General features: G+C 40.6%; 1 protein-coding gene across 5 annotated transcripts in view; it reads right to left on the bottom strand.

The window, feature by feature from the left end:
* Positions 1 to 25336, bottom strand: part of ATG5 (autophagy related 5) — a 187276-nt gene that overhangs the window by 131930 nt on the left and 30010 nt on the right. For all 5 annotated transcript variants that reach the window (XM_059700820.1, XM_059700821.1, XM_059700818.1 and 2 more), the window contains one exon: positions 8695 to 8857. In XM_059700820.1, the coding sequence (XP_059556803.1) occupies positions 8695 to 8857 (163 nt within the window). The remainder of the gene's footprint in view (positions 1 to 8694; positions 8858 to 25336) is intronic.

Below are 25336 nucleotides of genomic sequence, written 5' to 3'. Positions count from 1 at the left end.
GAAATTAACTCCAATTTTAAAAATGAGATATTTTATTGATATCCATCTATTGTTAATGATAGAAATAAGCTACATGTTAAAAAAAAAAAAAAAAAAAGCCAGGGAATCAAGAATAGTCTGAATCCTAAATGGACTCTGGGGGAAGTAATGCATAAGTAGAAAGCCACTTTGAACATAATAATCAGAACTTGACTCAACACACTGCATCTTAGATGAACAAATTTGTTTATTTTGTACTCTTTTTTTTTAAGGGCTGCTTCTTTTTTAGTGTTTGTGTTAAAACCTTGCAGCTCTCTGAATTCAGCTAATTAAAATACTGGCATAGTTTAATACTTAAATGTGGTTTTCACATAAAAGGATTTCTGAATCTTCTAGTTCTTAAAGCAGTGACATGCAATGAATAATAAGAAAGTAGCACTATTATAGAACTGTGTTTACGTCTCTGGTTCAGGAAAAGACATCACTAATATAGAGAACTCTAACGCCCAGAGCTTATTTTCATAGCCACTGAATCAGAATGGGTCTGCATACGCAGAGATGGAGTAAACAGAGTATCACAGCGGTGGGGTGAGAAAGGAGAGGCTTGAAATGCTGAAATTCTCAATGAAGTAATTTCCATGTCTTTGTTTAAAAAGTACATGAAATAGGTACCTGGGAATAGGTCATACACTGGCCAGCATTAGTTAGAGATTTCTGAGCTAAAATATTTATTTGGCCATCCAGACCCCACAAAGATAATGAAGGAATGGGTCAGAGACTAAGTAAACTTAAGTGAAAAGAGAGACAGAAGAAGTGTTATTAATATATATATGTAGAACTAGGTCAAGTACCACAAGGAAATCTAGAAAGGGAGATGAAATTCAGCGAAAGAAGAAGAAAAAGAAAAAATATAGAAGACACATGTTACTTCTAAAATGTAAGCACTGCCCAGCTGGTGTGGCCCAGTGGTTGCGTGTTGACCTATAAACCAGGAGGTCACAGTTCAATTCCCCATCAGGGCACATGCCCAGGTTTTGGGCTCAAGGCATGCAGGAGGCAGCTGATCAATGATTCTCTCTCTCCCTCTCTGAAGTCAATAAAAATATATTTTTTAAAAATGTAAGCACAGCCCTGACTGGTTTGGCTCAGTGGATAGAGCATCGGCCTAAGGACTGAAAGACCCCAGGTTCGATTCCGGTCAAGGGCATGTACCGTGGTTGCGGGCACATCGCCAGTAGGAGGTGTGCAGGAGGCAGCTGATCGATGTTTCTCTCTCATCGATGTTTCTGACTCTCTATCCCTCTCCCTTCCTCTCTGTAAAAAATCAATAAAATATATTTTTTAAAAAATGTAAGCACAATTAGTTTTAATGAAATTATAGCATACTATTGATTCACGTTCAAATATATCCCACATTCAAAGGCTGTTAAATCGCATTGTTTACCCATATCTTCAGAAAAAAAATCACTTGTACTGTCATGGTAAACAACCTGCTTCCCTATTTATAATGGTCTGGCCCTCTAGCAACTTCAGCGTGAAATTACAGCTAATTTGCCTATAAATGTCAGGTGGTCATAATAATCTGGACACTCAGAGTGTATAGATATGCAACTAGTGAAAGCAAAGCAATCTAATTACAACCCAACTGCCTCTATCATACAAGCCTCCAAAGAGCTGGAACCACTGCTTATCTTTTACTTCACCTACCAAACCAAAGTACTTTCAAAATGTTATGACCTTCTATAAAAATTATGGTTAGCTAATCACTATTTCCTCTTAAAACCCAGTATTAAGTTAGAATGGTACACCAAAAAATAATTAATTTGTCTAAAACATAATCTAACTCAAAGAGATTAACCTCACTTTAGAAACAACATATATACTAGTATATTCAAGATTCAGCAGTCAAAACTTGCATTTATTTGAAGGTCTATAAATTTATTTAATGCCATCATTTCTTTTTTAATATATACAGAAAATTAAGGCTGAAAACTAAATCATATATTACATTTTTTTAAAGATTTCCTCAAATCTCTAGCTTATAAGAAAAACAACTTGACATTTAATACCTGCACATTGGTATTATAAATATTATATACAACTGCCTTATAAATAATAAAAATGGTACTTTTTTTTTTTTTTTTTTTGCAGTCACTAACTCTGTTACACAGGGAAGTTATACTTTTACATCAAAAAGGAAAACCCATAAAAAACACTGGAAGGCAGAGTATGTCTTAAATGAGTTTTCTTGGTTTCAAAGCTTTTCTTATTTCTTTCACAGAGATCTGAAAAATTAAAATTAGCATTTGAAAGTATTCAAAAAATGTTTAAATCATTATTTAGTTGTTATAATCTACAGGTGCAGTTCTGAATAAATAAATTTACCATCTGCTATGTCTCAATCTTGACCAGTTTGCAATTATACTAACCAAAAGGTGAAATAATCTTTGACTTCACAAATTAATAGGACTTTCTTTTGGATGGAAAAATTCGTAAACAAACTCTATTTCGGTAAATTAAAACAAGGCACTTCTGCTATTTGACACTAATATTAAACTATTTATAAAAAGCTGTTAATATGATTTCCTTATAGTATGAGAAAGGAATAAAATAAAGGAGTCATTCATTCAGTCAATGTTTATTTTGTCTACTCTATGCCTAAGACTAGAGTAGGTGCTGGGGATACCAAAATGTGTAATACAGTCTAACCAGGAGAAATTTGTATTCCAGCAGAATACATAAACTATAACTATTCCAGAGTGTGATGAAATATGAGAGCAAAAGTGCGTATAAATGGACAAGGAGCCACGATAGTATGAAAAGTTCTGCCTTCACTAGCTATAAGCTCCACGAAGACAGGGTCCATGTCTGTTCAATCACTGCTGGATGATTACTAGCTCCTAAAACAGTGTCAGGCACAAGTTAGATGTTCTATAAATATTTATTGGCTAAAAAAATAGGGAAGGCTTCACATAGAAGGTGGCAAAAGAGATGAGCATTAAAACATAAGCAGAAGTTACATAGACAAAAAGGTTGGAAAGGGCATTCTAAGCAGAAGGAACAAATTAACTTCTACACCCACCTTTTACCAATTTACTTTAATGTAGACAGTAGCATTTTCTATAACCTTCACCCAGCTAAAAATTTCCTAAATTAATATTTTCATTTTTAAAAAGTAGAAAATAAACTATCAAAGTCTCCAGTATCCACAGGATACCTCACATAATATTTTGAGTGTGTAAGCCCAATCATTACCAACAGAAACAAAACTGAACATAATAGCTAAAAAAATAATAGCTAAATATATAAATGGAATAAAAATATATATATTTTTAATCCTCATCCAAGGATGCTTTTATTGGGGTTTTTAAGAGACAGAGGAAGGGGGAGAAAGAGGGAGGGGGAGGGAGAGGGAGAGGGAGGGAGAGGGAGAGAGGGAGAGAGAGAGAGAGAGAGAGAGAGAGAGAGAGAGAGAGAGAGAAATGTGAGAGAGAAATATCAATTGGTTGCCTCCTGGATACAACCGGACCAGGGATTGGACCTGAAACCTAGGTATGTTCCCTGACCAGAAATCGAACCCAAAACCTTTCAGTGTATAGGATGATGCTCCAACCAACTGAGCCACCTGGCCAGAGAAAAAATTTTATTCCATGCCTGGCTGGTGTGGCTCAGTGGTTAAGCATCAACCTATGAATCAGGAGGCCACAGTTTGATTCCAGGTCAGGGCACATGCCCAGGTTGTAGGCTGACATGCCCATGAGTCTGCCAGTCCATGATTCTTTCTCATCATTGATGTTTCTCTCTCTCTCTCTCTCTCTCTCTCTCTCTCTCTCTCTCTCCCCCCCCCCCTTCCTCTCTGAAATCAATAAAAAAATAAATTTTTTAAATGTCTTAAAAATAATCACTAAAAGCAGCTATTACACCAAGTCTGATACATTATGCTATACCAAGTTCTGAGTATGTGACATTTTGAATCATGCTTTAGGTCAATGATAAATATGAGCTGTTGATTTGGTCAAGCTTTTTATGGCTGAAAAGTATTTCTAAAAGGGTCAACAAAGATAAGTATTTTAGGCGGTGAGCCACATGGTCTCTGCCATGACTATTTAACTGCCACTGTGGCATGAAAGCAGCACAGAAAATACATGAATGAATGGTGTGGCAGAGTTCCAATCTTTATTTACATAAACAGATGGCTGGCCATGACCACTGTTTGCCAACCCTAGTTCTGGAATCTCAAAATGACTTCTTGATAATTCTTTTTATCAAGACAGCTTTGCTTCCTTTCAAGCACTTTCACATAAACTGTATTAGTGTTTCACTAAAGCCTCTAAGGACACCTATAAGAGAAAGAAACTGAAGCTAAAAGAACTGGGTGATTTGCCCCAAGAAGCTACTAGTAGAGCTGATAACTAAAAACCAGACCTTCCTTTTCACAACTCTTAACCATCACTCTCCACACCCAGCCCTCTAATGCCCCAAATGAAACATTTTAATATTTTTTAGCATCCTTCTGCTTATGAATAAGCTCTCTGTAGCTGACTCATCATGTTCACAACAGAGTTCAAGAACATCTACTTACACCCTGACCGGTTTGGCTCAGTGGATAGAGTGTCGGCCTGTGGACTAAAGGGTCCCAGGTTCGATTCCAGTCAAGGGCATGTACCTTGGTTGTGGGCACATCCCCAGTAGCGGGTGTGCAGGAGGCAGGTGATCGGTGTTTCTCTCTCATCGATGATTCTAACTCTCTATCCCTCTCCCTTCCTCTCTGTAAAAAATCAATAAAATATATTTTAAAAGGCGAAAGATTAATGCGATCTGAAGAGAAACCAGAGTATAATAAAATATATTTTTTAAAAAAGAACATCTACTTAAATGTCCATTTAAATTATTTACTTCAATTCTGAAGCCAAATTATTTTCAGACCCCTTTTCTCGTCGGACAATTCCTGTCTTCTATTTAGGCAACCTTCTGATTCACAAGTCTCCTACAATGTCACTTCATCTTCAAATAACCAGCAAGGAAAAGGGAAAAGTATACTTTAAGAGATTGTAAACTCTTAATCATTTAATAAAAATTTGTGTATTCTGTAATATAAATGAGGTGAAAGGCCTGGTGCCTACCTCTGCAATAATATAGTTGCTAAATTATCAGAGGTACAAACATGAGCAACTCCATGTACCTCAGGTTAAATCTAAGACACTTAAAAGAAATGAGAAAATTTATTTTATAGTACAGAGTCATAAAATATGTGCCTTTTGTATACTGAAGTTAGATAATACTCTGTATCTTGCATAATGAAAGTTTAATACTTAAATAACTATGAACACCTCTTTGACATGGTGACAATATAATCCAGAAGGTAAAACTGGATCACTTTTTTTTAAATTTTTTGCTTTTTGTTTTCTTTTATCTTTATTGTTTAAAGTATTACAGATGTTCCCTCCCTCCACCACTGACCCCTTCTAGCCTGCCTCCATCCCTGCCCCTCCCCTACTTCACCACACCATTGGCTGTGTCCATGGGTAATGCATATATATACATTTATTTATTTTTTTAAAATATATTTATTGATTTTTTTACAGAGAGGAAGGGAGAGGGATAGAGAGTTAGAAACGTCAATGAGAGAGAAGCATCAATCAGCTGCCTCCTGCACACCCCTTACTAGGGATGAGCCTGCAACCAAGGTACATGCCCTTGACTAGAATCGAACCTGGGTCCCTTCAGTCCCCAGGCCGACGCTCTATACAGTGAGCCAAACCAGCTAGGGCTACATTTTTTTTTAATTATAGGGTGTTTTTTTTCGGGGGGGAGGGGGAGGGTCTTCTCTTTTATTCTAATAGCTGCCTATAAAAGAGCAGCTTATATTGGACTAACTCCATGTCCAAAAACAATTCTGAAAGATGGACAGATTATTGGCATTCCTTGCTTTGCATAGCAGTATGGGACTGGAAAAGTGACCATGCAAGATGTAAACATGCAAAGTGATCTTAACAATTAAGGAGAAAATCACAATTGTTCAGTGATCTTTACAAAATTGTCAAAAACATTAAAAACTCTGGTTATAAATGTACAGAAAAATAAAAATGTAAATAAGACTAATACTATATTTATTTAGTACACAGTAATTTAAAACATTAGGAACATGGAGAATTAGTGTTTTATTTCTTTGTTAAAAAAAAAAAAAAGCTTAAGTATGTTTGAATAGTGCTTGCTTCCTGGACATGTAACTTACCAGCAAGAATCCTATATAATAAAAGTGTAATATGCAAATTGTCCCCTCGACCAGGAGTTCCACCAGGGGGCAGGGCCAGCCAAAGGAAGGGAGGGAGGCCCCAGCTGGTGGTAGCTGCGGCAGCAGGCGGCCAGGGGAAGGGAGTACCCAGCTGGCAGCCAGCAGCTGGCAGCCACTAGGGACCCTACCAGTGCACAAATTTCATGCACTGGGCCTTTAGTATTTCATAAACTGTGAATTGTCATACTCCTCTGCAAGTTTGAATCAATTTCTAACATACTACCATTTTTGTTTTCAATGTCATGAAATATCTGTCCCTTTAATGTGTTTTTTTGCCAGCATCACTTCCTCTGGGATAACTTTATTCTTTTCATCACAACACTTCCCACATGTATGTGGAAAAGTTCACCTTCATTAATTTCCTGTGATTATTATCTAAACTCTCTCAAATGGTGGTAGTGTTCACACTCTCACAGACAGCTATGTCTTCTATAATTCCATTACATTCTATTCAAATTTAGCTTCCAGATTTATTACTTTTTCTTTCTTTACTTCATTTTCATCTTTCTTAGCCAACTCTCTCTTTTGATTATCCAGTGTTATAAAATGTTCTGTGGACTGGAGACCAGGAGGTAACATAACTACATGTTTTGCTGTCTGTGGATGAAAATAACAGATGCATAATGACAATTCACTGACAGACACGGAAAGAAAGTGATTGACCACTGATCACAATGCATATGTATTGCTGCATAATGATTCACAACTGAAAAGCTGGCAATCAAGCTTGCACTTTATGTAATTATTAAATAGCATGGCAAATGAAATTTGAACCATATTCTTGGGAAACTGGAATTTTTTTTTAAGTTGAAGTATAATTAACATACATTATATTAGTTTCAGGTGTACAACACAATCTATATATATAAAAGCCAAATGACCAAAGGGTGGAATGACCAGAACGACCGGTGGGTATGACGTGCACTGCGGCGGCCAACCGGCCCAATCAGGGGTGGGGCCAGCCAGCCAACCACACACAACCCCTGCCCCTGTTGGCTCCACCCCCAAAGAGCCCCCCTACCCCAATCACTGAAGTGTGACCTTCACTGATTCTAAGTAAGTAAACGCTCTCCAGCCTTCATAGATCAGGAATCTGAATGAGGAGTGATCAGGAGGAAAACTGCTCACGGTCTGGACTGTCAGTCAGGTGTCCAGGAGAAGTGCCCAGAACAGCCACCATCTTCCTGCGTTCTCTCTCCACTGCTTACTACCAAAGAGGACAGCCACGTCACACCATGGCCTCTCTTCAGAGGGTTTTTCAGCAGGGAACTAAACCTTATTACCTGTCTAGGGAGAAGCTTAGAAACAGAAGCTGTAAGTGTCCCTGACACTAAGGTGCCTTTGAAGCTTCAACTCATCCGAAAGCCAATAGCAAACATGTATACATCCTGCAAAGATCTTTGACACTAATAACTCCCCCTGGCCAGCCCTGCCCCCAACCGGCCCTCCCCACCCAAATTGGAGGCGGACAGCCAGACCCTACTGTGCATGAATTCGTGCACCGGGACTCTAGTGATTCAATATTTGTATATGCTGCAAAATGATCACCACAATAGTTACCATCAGTCACCATACAAAATTACAAAAAATATTTTTTCTTTTATGATTACTATCTTGGCAACTTGGAATGATATTATTTAACTAAAACATGTTAACTAAAACTCATGCATATTGGATTTGTGCAAAGCATTGGTTCTCAATCTTCCTAATGCCGTGACCCTTTAATACAGTTCCTCATGTTGTGGTGATCCCCAACTGTAAAATTATTTTCGTTGCTACTTCATAACTGTAATTTTGCTACTGTTATGAATCGTAATGTAAATATCTGATATGCAGGATGTATTTTCATTGTTTGCAACCGACAGATTCCGTACATACAACTGTCTGAAGGCACTGGAGGGCAATCAGTGCAGAAAAGATTAAGGAAGTATCATCTCTAAACATGAAGAATACAGAGGTAAATTGCAGATTTCCCTCAGTTTTTTCCTTGAGTGTATTTTCTAAGTCCCAGGAGAGAGTATCTAAGCACAAAGCAAGTCTTATTGTTCAGAGAAAACAAAGGTTGCCCAAATGCCCTGCCCAAATGGAGGTGATTTGGTATGCAAACAGTATGCAATTGCAATCCCAAAGGATCATGATTAGGAGTAAGGTACTTTTCCCAGAAGCTAAACACAGGAAGTTTCCACTGTGATATGCTATGGGCAAAGCAATCAGTCCAATGCTAGGGAATCCAGGAATAGAGAGATATTGGGAGGGTACCATTTAAGGGATAACCAAAGATAGCTTCTTTGCAAAATTTTGTGCTTAGAGTCTGGAATCTAAACTTGTACCATCAATCCTAAAATGTACCAATTACTCGCAGATTAAAATTACTCCATACATTAAAAGGGCGTTCTGAAATTAAGCATTGCTATATTTACCATTATGTAATCCCATCCAGAGCTGCTTGTGATCTTTTTTCTGCATTTCATTGATTACTTGGCTTTTGTGCTTTAATGCATCAGCTTCTTTCACACAAGACATAAAATGAGCTTCAATTGTGTCCTTAGATGGACAGTGCAAAAGGTCCTTTTCTGGAAAACCCTATCAAAGGGAAAAAAATATATAGATACACATATAAAACAGTATAAAATTAGCTTCTTAAAGAATTGTATCTCCCCGATTTTCCAATATTTTTAGTAAACCATCTCTTTCTTACCTTAATGAAGAGACTTCAGAACAACTAAAGATTTAGTACAGGTATATTTTATACTTCTTCCAAATAAACCGTACATGTTTATAACAACATGAAACAAAAATATGAAATAGTACTAATTTTAAAGGTAGCTTTCTGACTGACCGTACCTATGGTTGGCAAGAGTGTGGAATGGAACTCTCACACACTGTTGGTGGGAATGTAAAATGGTACAACTACTTTGGAAAACAGTTTGATAGTTTTTGTTAAGTAAACATATACCTATCATCTGATCCAGTTACTCTACAACGAGGTATTTACCTAAGGCTTGTACATTAATGTGCACAGCAGCTTTATTTGTATGATTAAAAAAGAAACATAACAAAACAGGAAACAACCTAAATGTCAAAAGGTAAATGAATACATAAAGTGTGGTATAAACTTATCAAAGTATACACTTTTAATATGCATAGTTTGCTACAGGCCAATTAGAGTTTAAGAAAGCTGTTAAAATGTAATGTTTAAGGTCAAATAGCCAAATTTATATCCTATACCTTCAGTGAATCTTTCAGGTAGAGGCAATGATCACAGGTCAGATAAACAGTTATGCAAATGAGATGACTAATGCACTCTTCACTGGAAAAAAAAAGATAACAGCAATACCTAACACTAACTGAATATTATGCAACATTGTGCTAAGACTTTTTATATAATTATAATTTAAACTTTATAATAACCCTTTAAACACTACTGTCATTGCTATTACACAGATTTTTTTAAAATTAAAGCTCAGGGAGTAGATAGTCCTACAGCTTGCAAGTGGTAGAGCTAATATCAGTCTGCCTCAGAGTCCCAGCTCTTAACCACTATGCAACACCACTTCCTCCATAACACCTAAATACTTAATGATTATATTCGAATGTTATTTTATAGGAAAAGACTCTGTTCTATAAGTCCTTCAATAAAGAGTCCAATAATAATGGTGAAAATAGCATTTAGTCGTAGCCTCATTGTATTACTGTATTAATAGAAAACATTCAATAACTTAAGTCATGGAAAGCTCCTAAGTAAAAAAACTCCTACATCCACTCAAGTTCTGTTGAGTCTACATCCTAAGAAGATCTGAAGCCACCCACTTTCAACATTCCCAGTGCCACTTTCTAGCACAAACTAAAAACGAACCATTCTGAAAACCTCCCAACTGGTTCCCATGCAGTCTTACACCCTTTCATTTATACTTTACATTTGGATTCACAGTGATCTTTCTATAATACAAATCACTCAGCTGATCTGCTACTTTTAGGATAAAATCAAACTACTTCTAAAGCCTTCCGTTTTCTGAATGACTTACATCTCTGCTAACCAACATCTCCAGGAAAATCTCTTACTCCCATTTCACATATACTATTCTCTTTCCCCACTCCCCCACCACACACATTCTCTACTCCAATAATCTTCAATATGTCATCTGCTCAAACATTCTTTCAGTCATACTCTCATTTCTGTGCATTAACACAATCTATTTCCTCCACCTGTAACTCTTTGTCCTTGCCTATCTCTCTACCATTTACACGCTTGCCCTCCCCCCCACGACTTCCCACCCCAGTCCTCCTCAACCTTCAAGTTCAGTTTAGACATCATGTTCTACAGGAAGTTTCTCTTTAAAAAAAAAAAAATATATATATATATATAAAATTGATTTTTCACAGAGAGGAAGGGAGAGAGACAGAGAGTCAGAAACATCGATGAAAGAGAAACATCGACCAGCTGCCTCCTGCACATCTCCCACTGGAGATGTGCCTGCAACCCAGGTACATGCCCTTGACCGGAATCGAACCTGGGACCCTTCAGTCCGCAGGCCGACGCTCTATCCACTGAGCCAAACCGGCTTCAGCAGGAAGTTTCTCTTATTCCCCAAGTCTAGGTTAAGTTTTCACAAATTCCTTCTAGTTGATTCTATAATATTTATATTCTGTCACCCTACTCTTAAAGCACCACAAGACAGAGACCATGACTGTTCTCACCTCTCTGTCTTCTCTCAATAAACTTTAAAAAATAAGTCAAATTTATTGATATGATTTACAGACAGTGAAATGCAGAAATTTTAAGTGGACAGTTAAGATGAATTTTTGACACTGCATAACTGTCAGCCCAAACAAGGTACAGAATATTACTATAACCCCTCAAAAGTTCCTTAGTATCCTTTGCAATCAGTTCCCTCATTTCTATCCCAGCTAATCACTGGTCATATTTTTATCATCAGAGAGTAATTTTGCCTATTATATAACTGCATATAAACAGAATCATAGACTATGTAGTATTGTGTAATCTAGCATCTTCCACGTAACCTAACACTTGAAATTCATCTGTTACTGCATGTATCAGTAGTTAGTTCTTTTTGTTGCTGAGTAGCATACCACTGAATGTTCAACAATCTGTTAATCCCAATCTGTTAGACATTAAGATTGTATCCAGATTTTGGCTATTAAGATAACTGCTATAACATTAGTGTTCAAGTCTTTTGTGCACATATTTTCATTTTTCTTGGTATATATCTTGAAAACATGTTGGGTCATAGAGGAAGTTTATGTTTAATTTTATTTAAAAACTGTCAAACTGTTCTCCAAGGAGATAGTACAATTTACACTCTCACCAACAATGTATGAGGGTTACTCATATCCTGAAAATTGGTACTGTCGATATTTTTAATTTTAGTTACACTAGAGTGTGCAACCATATCATTGTGATTTTAATATAAATTTCCCTGAGGACTAAAAATGTTGAGCACCTTTTCCTGTGCTCATTGGTTATTCCCATATGAACATATATATATTATTATGCATATTATATGTTCACATATACATATATATGAATTGTCTGTTTAAGTGAAAGATATATTAAGGGACAATTAGAGCAATGTGAATTTCATGTTTATCTTTATAAATATTGTCTACAAGAAATACTAGGGAGCACAGAAAATTGCACCCCGCTATACCAAGCTACAAAAGAATACACAAAACAGACATATCTCAGAAACAGACCTGCTACCTCAATCCACATTATGAGCTATTCACAGCCAATGTTACAATTTTGTCTAATTTCAGATAACCTTTCTTTTACAACTGACAAGCAGCAAACCCTTACAATATTCATTCCTACAAGCAAATGTCTAGTCTTTTTCAATAAAGTGCCATATTTTTTACAGCATTTAAGTATTTCTTAATTATTTAACGTTTATAAAACTGTGCTCTTATTAGGTTCCTATCTTTTTCATTTGCCACTAAAGAAGTTTTTGAGTTTTGTGGCCCTAAGACATTGTCCCCATAAATCCTTTGATTTTTAATGGCACAGTCCTTTTTAGAAGAACAAAACCAAAACTGCCTGTGTCGAAGTGATGGGAACAATTTTGCCTATTTCCTGATCTTAGAGTGAAAACATTCATTGAAGCACCATTTACTACGATTTTCAGCTGTAGGCTTTTCATATTTACTGTGTCAAATTGAGAAAATTCCCTTCTATTCAAAAGCTTCCTAAAGCGTTTTGATAACAAATGGGAACTGAATTTTCTCAGAAGTTTTTTCTGCATCTATTTAATCTGATCATATAATTTTTCTTTTTTTCCGTTAATGTGCTGAATTACATTGATTAATTGATATTTGAAAAGTTGAATCACCCTGATCATTCCTGGGATGATATCAACATGGTCATGGTGCATTATCCTTTTCAAATGTTGCTGTACACGATTTGCTAGTATTTTTATGAGAGTGTTTGCACCTACCAGTATGTTCATTAGGGATACTGGTCAGCAGTTATTTTGTCTTTTAATATCTTTAACAGGTTTTAGTATCAGAATTATTCTGGCCTGCAAAGCAAGTTGGGAAACATTCCCCTCCCTTTTATTTTCTAAACCATATGTAAAGATTGATATTATTTATTCCTTAAATATCAGAATTCACTAATGAGACTAGGCAAGAAATTTCACTGTGAGAAATTTGTTCTTTATACATTAAGGGGCTATTCATATTTGCTACTTCTTGTGTCAGTTTGGTAAGTTGTATTTTCATTGAATTTGTCCATTTGTCAAATTTGCTGTCATAAAGTTGTTCATAATATTTCCTACTATCCTTTAAATAGCTATAGGATCTGTAGTGATATCCCATTTTTCATTCCAGCTATCGGTAGTGTGTTTCCCTACAAATAGAAAAAAGTCTTAAATTCCCTCTAAGCACTGCTTTAGGTGAATCACAGCACATTAACCTTCATTAAAACTGTATTATTCTTGCTTCAGTGGTTCTCAACCGTCCTAATGCCGCGACCCTTTAATACAGTTAGTTCCTCATGTTGTGGTGACCCCCAACCATAAAATTATTTTTGTTGCTACTTCATAACTGTAATTTTGCTACTGTTATGAATCGTAATGTAAATATCTGATATGCTATATGTGTTTTCCAATGGTCGCGACCCACAGGTTGAGAAGCACTGCTTGAAACAGTCATTTCTCTTTTAAAGTTAAAAGAAATAATCTTTTATATTTACCATTTATTTACCACTAGAGACCCGGTGCACAAAAATTTGTGCACTTGGGGGCATCCCTCAGCTCAACCTGCCCCCTCTAACAGTTTGGGAGCCCTCACAGGATGTCCTACTGATGTCCCTGTGGGGAGTGGGCCTAAGCCGCAGTTTGGCCTCCCTCTGTGGAAGGCAACTGGCCGATCAGGTATATAGATACTTTCTGAAGGCAGCACAGACTCCTTCCTTATTTCTTTCCTCTGTGGTTGGAGAATAGGGGACTAAAAGGTGGAGACAGAACTGTGGCCGGGCCTGGGGCTCTTGTAGGCAGCAGAAAGAGGGAGAGGGCTGGGGAAAGTCTAGACACAGTTTTCTTCAACTGTTCTCCCTTCCTCCGGGCCCCTTGCTCTGTTCTTTTCTTGTTGTGGTGGACGCTTGGGCCTCGGACTGACAGGAGCCCAGCGACAGTGGAGTTCAGCCCCCTCACTTCTCAGCTGAACATACAACCGCCTCACATTCCGAAGTGGAGCTGTTTTCAAGTGGCTAAAGTGCTGGCAATTCATGCCTCCCGGCCTTTCCCCTCTCAGGTTTCCTCCTTGGGTCAAACTTCACCGAGACACTGAAGCAACTCTGCTCTGGTAGTTCTGCACCAGCCCCTGCCCAGGCCCAGCCGGGCATGCTTCCTTGAGGTCTCTAGGTCCAGAGTCTGAGCTCAGGGAGGTCACCCAGAGCAGGTTCCCCCGGACAGGTGGGGCAGGGGGGCTAGCTTGAAGAGCTGGAGGAAGATGGCAGAGTAAGAGTTGGTATGAACCAGCGCCTGCTTAACCAGACTTCCTAAGCTCCCCACCAGGCCCAGGCTGGGCCCCTTGCCCACACTAGAAGGATCCCAGCTGAGGTCCTCTCCTTGCACCCAGCACTCTCCTCCCTGTTCTACCACTGGGGGAAGGGAGCAGCTCACCTGCTCTGGACCCTGCCAACCTGGCAAGCTGAGGCACAGGCAGTGCAGCCTAGAGTGCTGGTGGCTGCGAGCCTTCTCCCCATCCCTGAAGCGTGGGGCGGGGTTGCAGCAGCTCACAGCTGCCCCTGGGCACCATGCATGGAGACACCGCTCTCCACTGAGTCACCGTCCGCCCAGGACCTGTAGGGGTTTGGGTGGCCTTGGGCTCCCACTGGCCCCACTGAAGCCAGACTCGGCTTGGCCGGCCACCCCTGATGCCCGAGAGCTGCGCATGACCCATGGGCCTCATCGCCCTCATGAATCGCCGTGGTCCGGCCGTCCCATCCCAGGAAGTGGCCATCCCAATTGCCATGGCTCACTCCTTGGTGCAGTTGGGCCTGCCCAGCAAGCATGTAGGCAGGAGCTGGGCCTATAAGGGGAAGGAGGAGGGATGCGCGGGCCAGGGCAGAAGTGGGGAACTTGGCAGTGTAAACACAGCCCCCCAACCCCCCACATCGTGCTGCCCCCTCGCGCTGCATTCCCAAACCCCTGGGTGCCCCTGCCCAGCACTGTGCTCTCGGGCCTGGGGTGGGAGTGAGGGACCTGGAGCTGCGGCCAGAAGGCAGCCCTCGCTGGCTTGGAATCACAGTGGTCGATCAGAGAGGGATGCAGGATGCCAAATTCCGCCTCACTCTCTAAATCAATCAATCTCTCTCTCTCTCTCTCTCTCTCTCTCAGTGGGCCCCGCGTCTTGCCTTCGCTCCAGCCCCTGCCTGCCCCCGGGCTGCACACGGGAGTGGGATCCCTGTCTCCGGTGGGCGGGAGAGGGCTTGGGCGAGGCGATCGGCACCGCTTGCCTTCGCCCCAGCCCCTGCCCACACCCCGGTCGCACACGGGGGCCTGGCGCTGTCCTACCCTGCCTGCAGTATGCAAATTAGCCGCCATTTTTGTTGGCGGTTAACCGCCATCTTAGTTGGCAGTTAATTTGCATATTGCCCTGATTAGCCTATGGGAAGCATAGCGAAGGTATGGTCAGTTACCATGTTTGTCTATTATTAGATTAGACTAGAGGCCCAGTGCACAAAAATTTGTGCACTATGGGGGGGTGGGGGGACCCTCAGCCCGGACTGTGCCCTCTCGCAGTCTGGGACCCCTCAGGGGATGACCACCTGCTGGCTTAGGCCTGCTCCCCGGGGGATTGGGCCTAAGATGGCAATCAGACATCCCTCTGGCAGCCCAGCAGCCCTCGGGGGATGTCTACTTGCCAGAGGGGAGCAGGCCTAAACTGCAGTCGGACATCCTTAGCGCTGCTGAGGAGGCAGTACCACCACCGCTGTACTGGCAGCCATCAGCCTGGCTTGTGGCTGAGCAGAGCTCCTCCCATTTGAGAGCGCCCTGACCACCAGAGGGCAGCTCCTGCATTGAGCATCTGCCCCCTGGTGGTCAGTGTGTGTCATAGTGACCAGTCATTCCCAGTCATTCTGCTGTTAGGGTCAGTTTGCATATTACCCTTTTACTATATAGGATAGAGGCCAGGTGCACGGGTGGGGGCCGGCTGGTTTTCCCTGAAGGGTGTCCCGGATCAGGGTGGGGGTCCCGCTTGGGTGTCTGGACAGCCTGGATGAGGGGATGATGGCTGTTTGCAGCTGGTCACACCGCCTTCAGGGTGGGGGTCCCTCCCCACTGGGGTGCCTGGCCAGTCTGGGTGAGGGGCTGAGGGCCGTTTTCAGGCTGGCGGGTGACTGAAGCTCCCAACCTCTCCTTGTTTCCTTTTTTCTTTTTTCTTCTGGGATTTATTTACCTTCTATGGCTGTCACTGGAACTGAGAGCCGGCTTCAGCTCTGAGGCTCGGCTCCAGCTCTGAGACCTCTGCTGCTGAAAGCAGGTATCTGGGTTTGTTTGGCTTCTATAATTGAAACACTGTTGCAGCTCCAGCTCTGAGGCCCGGCTGGCTGAAAGCAGGTTTCTGGGGTTTGTTTAGCTTCTATAATTGCAACATTGTTTCTTAGACTGCAGCTCAGAGGCCGGCAGCAGCAGGCGGGGAACCTTGGCTTCCTCCATCACTGGAGCAAGCATGCCTCCTGTTCGCTTCAGCTGCCTGGCTGCTGGCCGCCATCTTGGTTGGCAGTTAATTTGCATATCGCCCTGATTAGCGAATGGGAAGCATGTCGGAGGTACGGTTAATTATCATGTTTGTCTATTATTAGATAGGATTGCCAGAGCTCTTCATTCCTGTCTGTAGTTTGTTCAGTCCTTTAAGATGTCGTTTCATTGTCTTTTGATCTCCACTGTTTGATGCAAAGCCAGCCATCATTCACCTTACTGTTCTCTTATGTCATGTGCCATCTTTGTGTGTCTGCTTTTAACTTTCCATTTGAAACTGGCTTTCAGCAGTTTAATTATGATGTGCCCAGGTGTAGTGTTCTATATATTTATTTGCTTGGGATTTGCTGAGCTTCGGTGATACACATTGATTTTTTTTTTCTCCCAAATATGGAAAATTAGTAACCGTTATTCTATAATTGAGATATAATTCATATACAATTCACTTAAAATTCACCATTTTAAGGAGTGCAATTCAGTGTTTTCAGTATACTTACAAGGTTGTGCAACCATCACTATCTAACCACATATTTTCATCACTCATTTTCATCACTCCAGAAACATTACATCTGTAAGCAGCCACTCCCCATTCTGCCCTCTCTCCAGCCCTTGAAAACCACTAATATACTTTCTCTATAGATTTACATATTCTGAACATTTCATATATAAATCATATAATATGCAGCCTTTGTGTCTGCTTTCTTTCTCTTAAGTATGATGTTTCAAGGTTCATCTATGCTATAGTATATATCAGTACCTCACTCCTTTTCATGAACAAATTACATTCTGTTATATGAACACAGTTTTTACAGTTGCTAAGCATTTGGGATGCTTCCACTTTTTGGGTACTATGACTAATGTTGCTACAAACATAATGTACCAGTTTTGGGGTAGACATGTTTTCAATTCCCTTGGGTACATAACTATTAGTGTAATTAGTGTGTCATACCACAAGTCTATGTTTAACCATTTGCAGAACTGCCAGACTGTTCTACAGAATTGATGCATCATTTTACTTTCCCAATAGTAACATAACATATGAGAGTACCAATTAGTCCACAACAACTGTCCAATTTTTAAATTATAGCTACTTAATGGGCATGAAAAGGTAACTTAGTGGAGTCTTTTTAAAAATATTTTTTAACTTACTTTTTTTTAGAGATAGGGGAAGAGAGGATGAGAGAAAAACATCTATGTAAGAGCAAAGCATTGATCGGCTGCCTCCTGCAAATGCCCCCTACTGGGGATCAAGCCCACAACCTGGGCATGTGCCCTGACTATGAATCGAACCAACAACCTTTCAGTGTTCAGGACACCGCCCAACCAACTGAACCACACTGGCCAGGGCAACTAGAATCTTTCTTTGCGTTTCCCTAATGACTAATTATGCTGAACATCTTTTACTAGCCGTTTTATGTATCTTCTGTGGAGAAATGTCTATATAAATCCTTTACCTATTTTTAATTGGGTATTTACTTTTTTATTATTGAATTCAATGACTTTTTGTGTTCTGGGATACTGGACAGTTATTAGATATGTGAGTTTGCAAATATTTTCTATTTTGCGGGTTGTATTTCACTTCCTTTGAGGCATAAAAATTTTTCGTTTTGATGAAATCCAATATACCTATTTTTTGTTTGATTGCTTTGCCCTTTAAGTGTTACATAAGAAATCACTGCCTAATCAAAGATCAAAAAACTTATTCCTATTTTTTTTAACTTTAGCGCTTTCATTCTTTTGCATGTGGATATCCAGTTGGCCCAGCACCATCTGTTGAAAAACTTTTCTTCCCCCCACCAAACTGTCTTGACACCCATACAAAAAATTAACTGCCCAAAAATGTGCTTATATCCAGACCTCACCTGTATTCTTAATCTATGTCTATCCCAGTTTTGGTTACTGTATCTTTGAACTAAGAAATGTAAGTCTAATCATTGTTTCTTAAAAATATTTTTTCTAGCTCATTCCCTTTCCCCTCCTTCTAGGAGTCCAATTACATTTATGTTAGACTGCTTGATATTAACCTAGGTCAGTGGTCGGCAAACTGGCCCCTTGAGTGTGGCTCTTCCACAAAATACCACGTGGGGCGCACATGTACAGTGCGATTGAAACTTCGTGGCCCATGCCGCAGGGCCAAAGAGCCGCATGTGGCTCGCGAGCTGCGGTTTGCCAACCACTGACCTAGGTCATTGGGGCTCTGTCCCTCCCCCACCCCCATTTTCTTCTCTCAGCTCTTCACGTTAGATAATTTCACAAGACCTTTCTTGTGGCATCTCCAATTCACTGTTAAGCCCATCCAGTGAATTTTGCATTTCAGATGCTGTTCTTTTCAGTTCTACAATTTTGTGATCTTATTTTAAGTCACTCAGTTTTTAATAGTTGCTTTAATTCATTTTTGATAGTTACAAATGTGCGTTATCTCAGGGCCAGTTTCTATTAGCAGCATTTCTTCCCCCTGATATGGTTCAAGTTTTCCGGCTTATTTGCATTCTAGTCATAGTTGATTGTATGCTGGATATTGTGAATACAGCATTATATTATACTATCTTTTACTAATTATACTATCTTTCTTGTTGAGCTTTCTTCTACCTGGTGCCTCTCTGTGATCCTAAAAAGGCTTAATTTAGGCTATTAGGGCAGATCTTGAGCAATCTTTATTCTATAATAGAGCTGGCAAACTTTTTCTGTTTGCCAATGGTAAATGTATTAGATTTGTGAGCCATACAATGTCTAAACCAAGTGTTAAACTCTGTAATTATAGCCCAAAAGTAACTTCTAAAAGAATTTGCATGGATGGCTGAATTTCAATACAACTTTTATTTATGGTCACTAGAATTTATATTTTATATATCATAGTAGAAGCCCAGTGCACGAAATCCATGCACAGGTAGGGTCCCTAGTGGCTGCCAGCTGGGGCCTCCCTTCCCCGCTGCCAGCTGGGGCCTTCATTTGTTCTGCGCTGCCCCCTGGTGGTCAGCACACATCATAGCGAGCGATTGAACTCCCGGTCAAACTCCCAAGGGAGTTTGCATATCAGGCTTTTATATCTATGAAATTCTCATGTGTCACAAAGTATTATTTTTCTTTAAATCTTTATTGTTGAGATTATTACAGATGTCCCTCCCCTCCCCCCGATAGCTTCTCTCCAACCGGTTCCCACCCCACCCCAGGCCCTTACCACACTATTGTCTGTGTCCATTGGTACTGCATACATGCATATAAGATCTTTGTCTAATCTCTTCCCGCACTCCACCACACCCCCTTCCCTCTGAGAATCACCAGACTGCTCCATTTCCATGCCCCTGATTCTATTCCATTCACCAGTTTATTCTGTTCATCAGATATTTTATTCATTTGATTTTTAGATTCACTTGTTGATAGATATGTATCTGTTGTCACTTTGTTGTTCATAATTTTTATCTTTACCTTTTTTTTCTTCTTCCTCTTCTTAAAGAATACCCTTCAGCATTTCACACAATAGTGGTTTGGTGGTGATGAACTCCTTTAGCTTTTTCTTGTATTTGAAGCTCTTTATCTGTCCTTCAATTCTAACTGATAGCTTTGCTGCACAGAGTAATCTTGGTTGTAGGTTCTTGCTATTCATCACTTTGAATATTTCTTGCTACTCCCTTCTGGCCTGCATAGCTTCTATTAAGAAATCAGCTGACAGTCGTATGGGTACTCCCTTGTAGGTAACTAACTGTTTTTCTCTTGCTGCTTTTAAGATTCTCTCTTTGTCTTTAGCCCTTGGCATTTTAATTATGATGTGTCTTGGTGTGGTCCTCTTTGGATTCTTCTTGTTTGGGGTTCTCTGTGCTTCCTGGACTTGTAAGTCTATTTCTGACTGGGTAGGGGAAGTTTTCTGTCATTATTTCTCCAAATAGGCTTTCATTATCTTGTTCTCTCTCTTCTCCTGGCACGCCCATAATTCAGATGCTGGTACGCTTGAAGTTGTCCCAGAGGCTCCTTACACTATCTTCATATATTTGGGTTCTTTTTTCTTTTCGCTCTTCTGGTTATTTTTTACTTCCTCGTATTTCAAATCATTGACTTAATTCTTGGGATCCTCTAGTCTACTGTTGAATCCCTCTATATTATCAGTCAGTGTATGCTTAATTTCTGACTGGTCCTTTTCCATTTTTGTGGCATTCTCACCAAGATCCCTGAAGGTTTCACTAAGTTCCTCAGAGATTTCTAGAAGATTCTTGAGTAACCTTATAACTATGGTTTTGAACTCTATATCCAATAGTATGATTTCTTCCATTTTTTTCACTTGTGACATGTTTGTCTCTGCATTTTGGCTGTTTCCCTGTGTTTGTTTCTATGTACTGGGTAGCTGCTAAGTCTCCTTGAGTTGATAGAGTGGCCTTGTGTAGTAGGTGTCCTATAGGGCCCAATGGTTCAGCCTCCCCAATCACCTGAGGTGGACACTCTTCTTGGTGCACCCCTTTGTGCGCTGTGTGCACAGTCTTGTTGTAATTGAGCCTTGATTGCTGTTGGTGTCGCTGAGAGGAATTGACCTCCAGGACAATTGGCTGTGGGGACCAGCTGCGACTACAGTGGAAGAGGTGCTGTGCAGGAGATACCCTTATGGGGCAGGACTTGCTTCAGTGGGGCTTTGGTGCTCACTGAGTCTGCCCCTTGAGAGTGTCACTTATGGAAGTGAAGAGCTGTAATCTGGTATGATCTCACACTGACCACTGGGTACACTGGGTACACAGGGAGGTGCAAAGTCAGCCACTACCTGGGGCCACTCAGCAGGAGCTACAGAGAGATCTGCAGATTCTTCCTCTTTGTGTCGGATTTGGAAGTGCCCAGATGAGGCCCAGCTGTGAAGCAAGGCAGGCTAATGTTGGTGGTGGCCTTGGGCCTTTTATTGATAGCTCTGGGGCTCCCTGACCCAACTGCAGCTTGTTTGACAGGTTTTAGGCTGAGAAAGAACAGGCCATTGATATGCAAAAGCCGCTACGCACAGCTTGGGTGGGTTGTAAATTGGGTAGGGCAAGGTCTCAGAATCCCCAGTGCAGGGCTGACAAAAATGGCTGCCAGTCAGCCCTGCACCAGGGAGGTCCCAGCATGAGAACAATGACCGCTGCGAGCACCTCCATCCGGAAGAAAGCCGCCCCCATGTTCCTGTCCCGATGCCAGACAGTCCAGTTTCTCCTCATATGTGTCTGGGTCCCCCAGAGCCTCAACCGGCACTGGAGCTCAATGCAAGCTGGAGCTTTTAAATTCAGTTTGCGGTACCAGCCTTTTAAGGGGAGCAGCTGGGTTTCCAGCAGCCTCTGTGTCACTCAGCCCCAATCCGCACTAGTTTTTACACTCCGTAGTTTTTACTGCCTGTAGGGACTTCTTTCCCCAGCTCTGGAACCCTGGGCTGCGGGTCTGGTGTGGGGCTAGGACTCCTTGCTCCTCCAGGCGGCCTCCGCAGAGGCGATCTCCCTCCCAATTAAAAGGGTGGCACGCCCGAGTGCCAGACCAGCCCGTTCTACCAGTCTCCTACTTCCTATCAGTCTCAATGCACTCTCTTCTTTACTTCTCTAGTTGTAGTACTTCCACTCAGCCAGCTTTCCCACAGTTCTGGATGATAGCTGTTCTATGTTTTAGTTGTAATTTTGATGTGATTGTGAGAGGCAGCAAGTACAGGCATTTACCTATGCTGCCATCTTGGTTCCTTCTCTTTTTTTTCTTTTTTTAATAAAAACCATCCTTAGATCATAGGCCATACAAAATAGCCACTGGGCCAGATTTAGCACACGAGCCATAATTTGCCAACACTACCCTGAAGTATGCTCCTTATTCCTACAACATGCCCTTTCTGGTGCCTCAAATAAATGCTCCGTATGTTAACTACATCTCTCTCTACTGTGGATGAGCTGGGATACAACAGCATGGGACTTGTCTCACTCTTAATCCCTTAACATACACTGTACTAGGCCTAGAGGAGTATCACCTATGCATGTGTAGCTCAGGTCTCTGCCCAGTACTCAAGGGTAACTACCTCATACTTATACGTCTACTCCTACTTCTCTGATACTCTGTTTAGCAAGTTCTAGTTGCTTCAGCAGCCCTGAACTCCAATCCCTCCATCCTTAGCTCAACAGAACCTCCTTGCTCTGCTTGAGTCCAACTCCCCATGACATATCAGGAAACTTTCCTGAAGTATAGATGGGCAGAATGTGGGGCTCACCTTGTTTGTTCTCTTTCTCTAATGTCCAGTGCCTGAAACTGTTCTACTTCATATATTTTGTCGAGTTCTATAACTGTTTGTGCCTGGGGGGAAAATTCAATCCAGTTACTCTGTCATAGCTGAAAGAACATATTAATCTCAATAAATATTTGAAAAATAAATTAATGACTAAACAAACCATATTTCATAAAATTTTATGTGTGACCTTCCATTATCTATACATCCTGGAGTATGGGTAATTTGCAATTACCAAAAGAATGGGGCCTAGCTGGTTTGGCTCAGTGGATAGAGCATTGGCCTGTGGACTGAAGGGTCCCAGGTTCAGTTCCCGTCAAGGGCACATGCCTGGGTTGCAGGCTTGATCCCCATTAGGGGGCATGCAGGAGGCAGCCAATCAATGATTCTCTCTCATCGTGGATGTTTCTATCTCTCTCCCTCTCTCCCTTCCTCTCTGAAATCAATAAAAAAATATTAAAAAGAAAAAGAATGTGGCAAAGGTCATATATTACTCCTGTGATTAAGTCACATTATATAAAACTCCAGTCTTGCTTTAGCTCTAGAGGCTCTTTTTGTTGACTCAATGAAGTAAGCTGAAATACAGGGAAAGTCTACATGGCAAGGAACTCAAGCAGCCTTTAGGAGCTGAGTGCAGCCTCTAGCTCACAGTCAACAAGAAGATCTGGCCCTCAGTCCTACAATCATAACAAAATGAATTCTGCCAGAACCTGAGAGAGCTTGGAAACAGATTCTCAAATCTCCAGGCAAGAAGGTAGCCCAGCCAACACCTTGACTGTAATCTTGTGAGATCCTAAGAAAAAGATCCAGGTAAGCCTGACCCAGAAAAACTGTGAGATAATGTTTGTTGCCTTAAGCTGCTACATGTGTGGTGATCTGTCACACAGCAATAGATAACTAAAATCACATGAGAGATACTATAAAACAGCCACCAATATTTAGAGCTAGGAAGTGCAGCTATCAGAAGTGTGCCAATGAACACTCTGACCTCTGTCATCAATGCACAGTGGAAGAAGCTGGGATATGGTAAATTACCTGAGAGATACAGTGGCTCTTGGCCTAGCAAGAAAGAACTAGTCTGCCGAAACCGGTCTGGCTCAGTGGATACAGCTTCGGCCTGCGGACTGAAGGGTCCCAGGATCGATTCCGGTCAAGGGCATGTACCTGGGTTGCGGGCACATCCCCAGTAGGGGATGTGCAGGAGGCAGCTGATCAATGTTTCTCTCTCATCGATGTTTCTAACTCTCTATCTCTCTCCCTTACTCTCTGTAAAAAATCAATAAAGTATATTTTTTAAAAAAAGAAAGAACTAGTCCATCAGAAAAGGGATGTGGTCAGTCCTACAAGTATACTTAAAGAACAAGTACCAACCAGGACCAATGGTAATACCTTCCCAAGCACTAAAAACCTAACCTAGCACTTTGAATGGATCTTTTTACACATGCATGACTTAACATGCATTGACCATTTGTAAAATATTTGTTTACTGAGTTAATGCAGATCTTCTCCGAATGTTGACATATTTCATTACATAAGATTTCTTAAAAATCAGATTTGTTAAAATGACTTTAAACCTCCATCAAAAATTATTTTAAGAATAAAACTGTCAAGCTCATGGTAGCAGATACATATTTTCCAAAATTCTAATTTTCACTTAAAAGTTCAAGTTTTGTCAACAAATACTGTCAGTTGTTTTACTTGCAATGAGAGGCTCACTTTGTTTATTTTCATAAAACTGTCTGACAAATATCCAAGTCTAAAAAACCACAATTCGTCTATAGTTACTCGTTTAAGTAAAAATTGCTGTTTCATAAAAAAAGTAGCTTGTTCAGCATGCAATTCAAATAAGGGCACAAGTGCTTTTCCTTAGGACAACACAATATTTGCCATACAGCAAAATGTTTTACGTGTACTTCCCATTTCATTTCACTAGAGATTAAAATAAAATGTACTGAAAAGTCAAGATTAACAATAATTAATAATTTGTAATGCTTCAGCCAGAACAGTCAGTGTGTGGTGGTGAAGAATACTAGTAGTTTGGTGCACTGCTTTGCTTGGTGCTAAGGTGCCAACAGTTTTACCCAGCAACACTTCTGCAGATCAGTACAAATATAAGTACAGTGGAAAGAACAAACAGCATCTACATATTTATTATTAAAGAAACAGATTTGACCTCATTAATCCCTTGACAAGATTTTGGAAACTCCCATGGGTTCACAGTGCCCTTTAAGAACCATTACACTATACCAATCCTAACAATTCAAAACTTTCTCTATCATTCTTACAACACATTGTCTCATTCCATCAATAATTACAAAGGGCTTAGTATGTAGTGCCAGGTAGGTACCGTAAAGTATCTGAGTGTCTTTGTGTCATTCACGAATACATCCTAAGCTCCTAGAACAGTGCCTAGCTGACACACAACAAACTCTCAATATTTGTTGAATGAATGAATAAGAGTAGCTATTATATATTTTAACAAATTCTAAAGTCTTTGAGAGTACATCACACACACACACACACACACACACTAATTACTGGAATTATTTTTCAACATATGGGAAATACTTGTTAGGAAATATGGGACTTCTACTCTTACTGCATTTGGAGTAATTTAATCTTCACACCATTCTA

Source organism: Myotis daubentonii, chromosome 6 (genome assembly GCF_963259705.1).
Source record: "Myotis daubentonii chromosome 6, mMyoDau2.1, whole genome shotgun sequence".
Classification (NCBI taxonomy): domain Eukaryota; kingdom Metazoa; phylum Chordata; class Mammalia; order Chiroptera; family Vespertilionidae; genus Myotis; species Myotis daubentonii.
Note: the sequence above shows the minus strand (reverse complement) of the source record. Positions and strands in the feature narration are given on the sequence as shown.